Source organism: Lygodium microphyllum, chromosome 26 (genome assembly GCF_053477565.2).
Source record: "Lygodium microphyllum isolate KBCC chromosome 26, Lygodium_microphyllum_v1.1.10, whole genome shotgun sequence".
In the NCBI taxonomy this organism is placed as follows: Eukaryota; Viridiplantae; Streptophyta; class Polypodiopsida; order Schizaeales; family Lygodiaceae; genus Lygodium; species Lygodium microphyllum.
Genome location: NC_141160.1, coordinates 51,129,475 through 51,139,841, shown reverse-complemented (window position 1 = coordinate 51,139,841; position 10,367 = coordinate 51,129,475). Strand labels below are relative to the sequence as shown.

Here is a 10,367-nt window from a genome sequence, read left to right as displayed (position 1 = left end):
CATGGTCTACCATACTTTATAGGAACGTATCAATCTCTCTATAAATCTCTAATGTCTCACATACTTTCCTTGTTCATATCACACATGCAAATATGAAAGATACCTATTATAAGCATACCCCTCTTACTCTTTAGATGTTTCACTGATTTCTACATACTTTAATCTTAGCATTTGATATCATGTATAAGTAATTAAACAAGATTTTCATATATTTCACTTCTGTAACTTGAGCATTTGTCACATTATTTCTAGTAGGTTATGATATAATATGCTCTTATTTCAATGTATAACAATATAATTTGGGAACTCTACCATCCTAATGAAACAATAGTCAATAGCATACTTTTGTTACATACAATCACTTTTCAACTCTTTCTTTTTATTATTAGCATACTCTTATCACATAGCCATTTCTAGAGCAACTGTATTTGAATTAACATACCATTGAGAAAAGCATTTTATGTATAGTGAAGATATACTTGTGCTTCCACTTGATATGAAGGAATTATTAAACAAAGTAAGGTAGCCAAATTTTTTGAGTGTTAAAACTTATAAGGTGATTGTATCATTTAAATGTATATTTTGTACTCTTGTAGGAACAAAGTTAAATAGGTCCCTTATTGTTATTAATAATATTTAGCCTTCCTAAGGTTGCTACACCATTGATGTGTTGGAGGCCACTCAAATACTCACCCTTTGGTTATTGCATATGCTTTAGTTTCCCAACATTCTAAGTCCTAGAAAAGAGGAGAAGCCATGATAGGCACTAAATATTTGTAGGGTTCCTAGTTTACACTTGAAGAGATCTAGCTTTGTAGGTCATATATAGTAAAATGGCAAGGTGGACTTGCCCAAAGATTCAAGTTGGAAAGATATAATGTGTGTTATAGAAGTGAATGCTTGAGGAAAATTGCATTAGATATTCAATTATCAAGAGCACCTTCCATGCTATATAGATAACAATTTGAACCATGCACACACATTGAAATTTCTTTACTTCTCTCCAATATATCACAACCATTGAGCACTCACACCTCTACACTCACTATATGAGATTCACCATCTATCAAGATTTTGATTAGATCTCATAGGATTGCATACATGGATAGTCATTCATTGTTCCATATTCTATTTGAGGATGGTATGTATGAAATAATGACTAATACAAGTTAATTATTCATCACATCTTTTATAGCAAAGGTTCATGTGTACACACTTTTAGTTAAAACGTCCTTCAAAATATGTTACAAAGTAGCTTGGTGTATCTTCTCAAACAAAGTTACAAATGTCTAAAGTGGGTGTGCAAATGCACCCATCCTCCAGTTAAATCAAAATAAGCTTTTAGACATATTTTCCATTCGTCATTTCTTATGGTGCCTCTATAGTTAAGTCAATGATAAGTAAATTCTTGTATTACATTGAGCTCAAACAACTAATGCCGTAACAAAAACACATCCATTTGAGCTTAAATGAAATTGTCCCTAAATGATGTGTATATATATGTCTATTTAATTAATTTGTTAACTTTGAGAGTTGAGGTAAGCAAATTTTTCATTTCCAACATTGAAATGATAATTCTGTAGAGATTAAGAAAACTACAATCAAATGATTAGCATGTCATGAACCCTATACCTTTCCAAAGATCTAATGGGGTTGTTATATCAAAATCACTATAGTATAGTGTGAGTGAGACTTCAATCATAGGATGAAGGTTATGACTAACGATCCTCAAGGTCATTCATTCTAAGAGAAAATAATGAAATCACTAAGGATTTATGGAAGGTGATGCAAATGATTAAGGTTAACTTTAAATAACATGTGAACATATGGCCATCGTGTCTAGTAAAATATTACATTGTTACATGTTGGAGCATTGAAATCTAACTGAATTGAAATGCTTACCTTCTTATCTTGTAGAATGTCAACTTCTATCCTTTGCCCTTTCAACTATTGCAAAAAAAAAAATCATTAGCATAACCACAAACACTTACATGTTAGCAATGTGCAAACATTGATGTAATGTAAAAGTATCAAGTAACAAGATAATATTTATTTTTTGCAAGAAGAGGATGATCTTGTTTCATTTTTTGATAATTCTCCACCCATCAAGAGGACAGAAACTCATATTGAACTACATGCTCCTATAATGTGCAAAATGTTAATGTTATGGTTTGGAAAAGCATATGTTGTGTAAGAACATTCTAAATGTATGTACTTGATTGTGGTCATGTTCACACCATGTTAAATTCATGTTAAAAACATAATGTTTTGGGTCATTGCAAATAATACTGTACCTATAGTGTGAAGGTATAGTAAGGTAGATATGTTTATGCTACCTAATGGAGCTAGATCGAGACAATCTTTGTTAGAAGTTTGAGATTAGGGTTATAAGATGGGGATTATGAGAAAGGTAAACAACCATATACTTTGGATCACTAGTTTAGATAATTGGAATCACAAGTGGCATCAGGAAAAAGGGAACAAACATACTTTTAGATAAAACCCTTAGATAATCATTTGCTTTCAAAAGGAATGCTAAGGTTGCATAATAGTTACCTTTCTAGCACTTAGATGTGTTTCGCCACAATGTATGGCTATTTTCTTAACCTCTTTCATGCAAGTTGTTTTTTTGTACAATGCATTAAGAAGAATGGCTTCAAGGCAAACAAGAATATATATCTAATGGTAGTATACATGCCTAAGGACCACATAATAACATGGCAAGAAATAGAACTAAGATTCTCATCAGGGTATATGCTATGAAGATGATTAATCATTGAGATACATGTATTACAAGAGAAACATATCTAAGATTTCCATTACATTGTTTGATTATGTGAATGGTTTCATTTATGGCATATTGTAAGGAAAGAGAAAGCTAATTAAGGGTGAAATATGTAAGTGAGGCTTCCATTACAAGGTTGGCATCAATAGCCACACCATAAACTAATAAAGTAATGGTACAACCAAGAAACAAAACTTTACCCAAGCTTGGCATACAAATTGAAGGTTGAGAATGCAAGACAAGCATACTATTTAAGGTTATCCTTTACAAAAGGCCCACATACTCCAAAGCTTGACATTACTAGACAACCATACTACTCTATGCTCCAGAGCCTGACATTACAAGACAACCATATTGCTCTAAGGATATCATTAGTGCACAAACACAAGGTTATCATCAGTGCATACATCCAAGGTTTACAAGGGTGAAATAGACACACTTGAGTTACCATTAGTACATGGAGAGCAAAAAGACAAATTTGTATAAGGGCATACACAAGGGATAGAAAAACGGACAATAAATTTTAGAAAGATTCGCTTAATAATTTCCACATTGTGAATTATGATAATCTCATGAATTTTTATGAGGCAGGGATCACATATCTCGCTAGGTGTGGTTGAGGGGTATGAGGGTTGTGGCCCCAAGATGCAATGTGAGTCAACAACACCCTCGCCCCAATCATTGGGGGACTGTGGGCATGTGGTGCAATGTGGGCCAGCAGCCCCCCAACCCAATCACACCTAGCTGGGTACACAATCCCTTGTATTGGGTCCCTCCTTGGAAGAAGCTCATGAGGTTGAATTGTATAGGAAAAAGTGAAGTAAAGGGGCCTCTTTTCCCACCTAAGAAATTAATGTCTGAGACTTCTTCTCCTATCCATAGGGATAAGACAAACATATTATTGTATACAGAGAGGTAAGACAAACATACCTAACGACGAAGTGGAGGCGAGCGCCCTTGGTGGATGGCGAGGTTCTGCTTGCGGGCGAAGTCGAGGGCGTCATTGAAGTCATTGAATTTACGAAGCTCCTCATCGGCGAGGTTGAGGAGGTAGTCCGGGTTGAAGAAGCGGGTGCTGACCGTGTGCTTGAGGAGCCGCTTAAGCTCCTCGTACTCAGTGCAGTCGAGGATGCGGAAGTCGGCTTCTCTGAAGATGGCGAAGGCGACGCCGAAGAGGATGTCGGCGCGGCGCGTGGTGAAGAGGACGTCCCATATGCGCATGGTCGTCTCAGAGGGCATCTCGCTGCATGCATACAGGGTTGCGAACCAGTCCGCCATTACGTACTCCGGGATCATCTTGTCCTTCCGCGCCAGCCACTCCACGTGAAACGCCACCGGCGGGTTGCAGAGGTCCTTCATGAGGTCGAAGCACGCCCCCATCTCCACCTTCATGCCACGATGGTCCCGCCCGTAAAACCCCGGGTACAGTATAACGTCCATCAGCGTCACCAGCATCCAGAACGCGTCCCTGACCTGGAAATGCACCCCCAGCAGCAGCATTCCTACCACGTAAATCATTCCCTGCAGTATTTGTTTTTTGGGCGCCCCATCATCATCCAGGATCAGAGTGTTAGGCCCATCGACAAAGCTCGTTTTGATAATTAGTAAGACTTACAAACAAAGCTATTTAGCTAGTTAATGCCCACGAGAGAGAGAGAGAGAGAGAGAGAGGGCTGTGGATATATATCAGCACGGGCCCCACAGATCTTGACGGGTTCAGCCCGTACCAGGTAATTATGGGTCCCAGAGATTAAAAAGCCCCTAAAATGAGGTTTGGTCTCTCCCTGACTGACTCCCGAGTTTCGAACCCTCCACCTTCTCGATCACAAGCAGACGCTCAGAACCATGCACCCGCATGAGAGGATGATGACAAAGCTCCATCATCCAAATTAATTATTCAAATAAATATAAAAAATTAAACAACCGGCATGTCATTGGAAGAGAACCGACACGTCCACAACGCAAAAGTCTGGGGCTCATACTAATATTTATCTTAAGCCGAGAGAGAGAGCATTACCATTTAAATGTGCTAGAAACACTCAAAATAGAGAGCATTACCATTAAAATGTGCTAGAAATACTCTCAAAATGCCTGAGAGAGAGAGAGCATTACCATTAAAATGTGCTAATGAAACACTCTCAAAATGCCTTAGAGTCTTGCCATGTGCAAGTCAACAGACCTACACATTGGCAGGCTGGATGGCAAACAATTCAAGCCACACACAAATATTTAGCAGCCAATGGGTTGCATTGCCAACAAGCCAAACAAGGTCAGAAGGAGAAATAACAAAATGAGAGGAGAGAGAAAGCATAGCCGTGTTAGTGGAGGTGAGGGAAAGGAAAAGCAAGCCAATTACAAATCTCCATGTCACCTAAGGCAAGGGAGTAAACCGAACCACCTCCATCTTTAGAGGTACCTCGTGCACTACATCAAGCTCCCATTTTAGCAAGGTTGTGGTCCATGCTAGCAATATGCATGTAAGCCAACAATGACTATGGCAACGTCAATCGATCTACACATATCTTTGCCCTTAAGGCATATCCCATTAACCAAGTCTAAAAAGAGAAGCTAACTTAACTAAGGAGAAGGTGCCCACTAAACAACTTAGAATTGTGCGCGGCGCTTAGGTATTGTTCCTTCAATGCTCTCAATCAATGAAACTCCACCACACTGGGTACCCTGCTCTCTGCTTTTCGTTAAAAACACGCCCACTTGCAGTGACTCATTCAACTCACACCTCGCACCCACGCCATCCTCACACACCACCACCACCACCAAAACCCAACCAACCCACCCCACCCCACCTCAACAACCGTGCGCCCCTCCCCGCCGCGCCACCCGCGCGGGAGGCAAAGCCAACGTTCAAGCATGCCTTTTTGCACGCTAGTCGACAGTGCTTTAAGAGATCAGGGATCCAGAGAACTCGCCTGGCAGTATCCAACGGTAGGATTGTGCATGGCATAAGCGACGAGGACTCCTCGAAGGCTCTCTCGTCCTTCGGGAGAGCTAAGCCATTTGTGGTTGTGGAAGCTCCGAGCAATGTCAGCATCGATGGCGTTCATGTCACCTTGGAGGGCACGGACTACTTCGGGATCGCGGATGCTCAGCTGCAGGTTGGTGAAGTAGAAGTAGGGGTACTGTTTCTTCTTCAATCGGGCCAGGGACGCTGCCAGCCACACCACCCGTCGCAGAACTGGCGGGATGCCCTTCCTCGCCAATACTTGTACGCTTGGGTCCCCCCACTCGTCGCTTTTGTCAGCCTTGAACCAACCATACCTGCATGACATTTGACACCATTTCATGAAAAACTTCACCATGGCTTCGTGCGGCATAGAAGAGTTGTAAGATTGGAGGAAAGCACAATTGCATGCAATTCGTGAAAGTTTTAAGAGATTTATCAACGTATGAAACCCCGATTCTTGGACTTAGGGAACCTTGTGACACCAGAATAAGGGCTTCCATGGTGGCTACCCCATACTTAGCCAATTGCAAAGGGAGATAAGAGGATCGTGCGCACAACACAAGCGGGGTGAGGCATGGTGTATGAAACCCCAATTCTTAGACTTAGGGAAATTTATGGCACCATAATGAGGTCTTCCATGGTAGCTACCACATACCTAGCCTATTGGGGTGGGAGATAGAGGCATGGTGGATTACAACCCTCATCCTCAGTGCCATAGGTTATTTGTGGGGTATCTCTCTCCATGGCTACATCAAAAGAACATACAATTTGCATGCAATGGGAAAAGGGCATCCTCACAATTATTTTTTCCCTAACAAACTAACATTAAAAGGTCATCCTAGTAGAGCTCGAAAGTTCATGAGAATGAAGGATTCTGGTCAGTTTCTTTGTCATCATCTTTTATCCCCTCAAAGAGCAAAATTGGGAAGCCCATATCACTAGATGCCTTCTATGTTGGACTTGACAACTTTAATCATCAAGTTTGGAACCCCCAAATCCTAACATTAAGAGGTCATCCTAGCAGAGCTCAAAAGATCATGAGAATGAGGGGTTGTGGTTCACCTCTTGTCCCTTCTCAATGAAGGAGATTTGGAGACCCATCAAGCTAATAGGGTGCCCAAATGATTTGTAGTGACAAAATATGCAGATGGTCAAGGTGGCCCACCTTCACCCCCACCCCCACCCCCACCCCCACCCCCACCCATATAGGGTTTCTCACCATTGGAGGCCTTCTAATAGGAGTTCACAAGTTTAATCATCAAGTTTGGAACCCCCAAATGCTCAAGCTTATCCAATCTCCACTAGCCTCTCCATGCTAACAATTTTAAGGAAGCACCCAATTCAAAGAACAATTGTAGCCCAATCTTCATTTAGATAGAAGTAGTTTGTGGAGGATGAGTTTGATGAGGATCAATGTTAAGTTCTATGTGATGTGAATTGATGCACTATCGTGACTTTCTCTTGGCCTAGCCCCTTGTCTCTGGCCAGGTGTGCGGTGTGTCATGGGTGGAAGATTATGTAATCTCCCTACATCCAACCACACCTATCTAGGTGTGTAGCGCCTCATGAGCTGAAGATTATGATGTTGAACCTCGAGTGTTGAACACCATATAGAAAAACAAGGGAAAAGCGCTGGGAAAATATTTTTAAATGTGGTATCGGTGCACACATGCAAAGGTTGATTATTACGCTTTAAGTCTTTTGAAATAAAGAAGAAAAGTTTTTATGTAAAAGGTGCGGCAACGACCCGCGCACTTCCTCAAGGGCTTTCCATATTTCCTCTCGCAATTCGGCCGAGTCCGCGACATCGTCCAAGGTCTTAGCCTCGTTAGAGGAGACAACTTGGACATGGAAACCATACAAGTCCTGGCCCCGGATCCACATATCGCTCAAGGAATGGAGTTCGCCTGTCTGCTCGTCCCTCAGAAAACCCGGGGGGGGCGGCACATACGGCGCCACCTCAGCACCATCGTGCTGCATCACCATATCGCCCATCTCATCATCGTTGCTGACGATGCTTCTGTCGCTGCTGGTCGTCGCCGACAGCGGCTGCAGGACGTCGGACAACATATCATAGCTGTCGTCCGACCTGGGGTGATCGCCATACATGAGAGTAGCCAGCGTCTGCACTCTCTGCTCCTCCATTGTTTCTTCCTTGCTATAGGATCCTCGCTTCTGCAGCTTGCACTATCTCATATGGCAACACCCTCCCCCGCAGAGCCGCAATATAAGACATGCCCTCCCGCACGGAGCATCCCTTCGTGCCACTCTCTCTCTCTTGTGGTTTACACGCCAAGCGGCGGCACGTTAACAAGGTGTTTTGTCTTCACACCGAGGCCTTGTATTTCGAGACGCGCCGTGTGCACATCGATAGGAGACGCACTACGCGGATGTAAAACTTTTATGTGCATGTTGTGGTGTTCGATGTACACATTGTGGATAGCCACTTTGGTTGATGACTTGATTTCATACGCTAAGTTTGAGACTTCATCTCAAACTATAGCACAATTTGTGATGAAGGATATCACGCAAGCAAGGATATTGGATGTTAAAATATCAATCATTAAAGTACATGCAAGTTTAAAGAAGAGCATCTTGCATTTTGACTAGTTATAGCAAGTGAAATGTACCAAGGTATCATCGTAGTATTATACTTTTGTCAAAAAGCAAAAGTCATGCGCAAAACAAGGTCACACATGATAGCATTCTATGCTATATTGATTTATAGAAGGATGGCAAGTTGTATCGTGTGGATCTTACAATAAGAACATCCCCTCTATTTTCTTAGTGTTCCTCATTATTGAGATTTGTTGGAAATAGTCATCAAGGGCTTCTAATAGTCCATTCAAACATTTTGAAGTTGGAGAACCAATGGTTACACCAGGAAATAGAAACAATAAGGAAACAATTAGAGGAGAGCCAAGGAAAAATAAGGAGTATTAGAACCCAACTATGTATAGCTAGATAGAAGGAAACCATGCTTAGATTGCATAAAAGGTAGAAGAACCTAAAGAATATTGAGACACCCAAGCCTCAAAATGGAGGTTGTAGAATATGAATAACAACAATATAATAATAGTTAATCACTCACACTAAACTAGTTGTATTCTTCTTTTATGTTTTGGGAGCATCAAGTCTAAAGTAAGTGCAGGAGTGAGTGCTCATTCTATGAATGTATTACGAATTAATGCTCATATTTGTGTTGTCATTTTTATTGTGGCGGATAGGGCCATTCTCCATTTGGACAAAGTAATCACAAATGTGGAGGAAGAATCGTAAGTCTACAACAACGTCATTTCTTCCAAAGCTGTAGGAAACATATCGGCTGAGAAGAGGTTTAGGAAGGCCAAGGAACAATACGTTGAAAAGTTCTTGCAAATGTCTTGCCTAGACAAAAAGGACATCCAAAGCACCCTAGACAATGCAAGGATTACTAGACAAAGCTATACTCAACTCTTCAAGGTTATGCAAGAGACATTGAAGAAGAAAAGGGTAAACGAGTCTCATCTTCCAAAGCCATCCTCAATTTAATAAACAAGAGGCAATATCAACTAACAAATCTTAGAAGTCCTTGGTGAGCCCTTTCATATCATAGATACCTATCCCAAAAGAAGAGAGTGATAAAGTATGATGGTTGTAATAACATATCTTTGATTTGAGGACTTTGTAGAGAGCTATGATCAAGTTTTATAGGCTAGCATATACAATAGCAAATGGGGTTACCATTTTTGTTATCAAGTTGAGTAAAATAGAGATTGTAAATTGTAAGAAGATGATGAGAAATTCTATTACCCTAATGAATAGGACTCTTTAGCCAAGTAGTGAAGAAAATGAAGGCACATATCAGGCTCAATACACTTTAGCATGTAATCAAAGCAAGACATTTGGTGGTTGAAAGCATTTAAAGTTAACACAAAAGATTTTTATGTGTTGAATTAGGTATTTCAACAAAATCCTATACCTAAGGTGGTAAATATTCAATAAGCAGGGGAGTTATGAAGTATTGAGGGGTTTGGGGAATATAAAGTGGAGTGACACATGGTTAGAGATTTAAAGAGACTAAAGTACATGTATAATGTGTCAAGAGGTTCTACTTCTAAGAGTCCTTACATTTACTATATGGCCATGGCCAAGAAGTATAATACTACTAGTTGGAATAAAGCCCTAATAAACATACTAAAGATCCAAACACTCAAGCTATTGTAGGTATCCCTTTATCAAATGTCCACATGTGCACATTGCATACTTTCTGTAGAATAGTAGAGAAAATTATGCATCTCTACATTGGATTGTCAAAGAAACTACAATTCCAAAATGCCAAGGACAATGTTGTCATGACTATTGCAATGGTTATATTAGATATTGGTCTTAGGGGTGAAATATTGTAATTAAAGCAAATCCTCAAAGATCCAAAAATAGGAAATTTATCTCTAGAAAATCCTCAATAGGTGGAGTTAAGGCTAGAAGGATACCCTTGATAGGTGCAGTTAAGACAAAAAAGTTTTTGGGCTTCCATGAAAAGCTTAGAAAAAGGAACTCTATGATAAGTTCTTCTTGAGTTTATTACAACCAATGAAAAGATCACACAATGCAGTCAAAGATCACAGGAATGAGAGATGA

General features: G+C 40.5%; 1 protein-coding gene across 1 annotated transcript; it reads right to left on the bottom strand.

Moving 5' to 3' along the window:
- Positions 1 to 1,475: 1,475 nt before the first annotated feature.
- LOC148013255 (uncharacterized) lies at positions 1,476 to 8,007 on the bottom strand. Its single transcript, XM_087668075.1, has 4 exons — positions 7,495 to 8,007; positions 5,713 to 6,061; positions 3,716 to 4,306; positions 1,476 to 1,947 (listed from the first exon to the last, which is right to left on the bottom strand). The coding sequence occupies exons 1-3, from the start codon at positions 7,890 to 7,892 to the stop codon at positions 3,716 to 3,718; spliced, it is 1,338 nt and encodes a 445-aa protein (XP_087524201.1). The 5' UTR covers positions 7,893 to 8,007; the 3' UTR covers positions 1,476 to 1,947.
- Between the last annotated feature and the right edge of the window lie 2,360 nt (positions 8,008 to 10,367).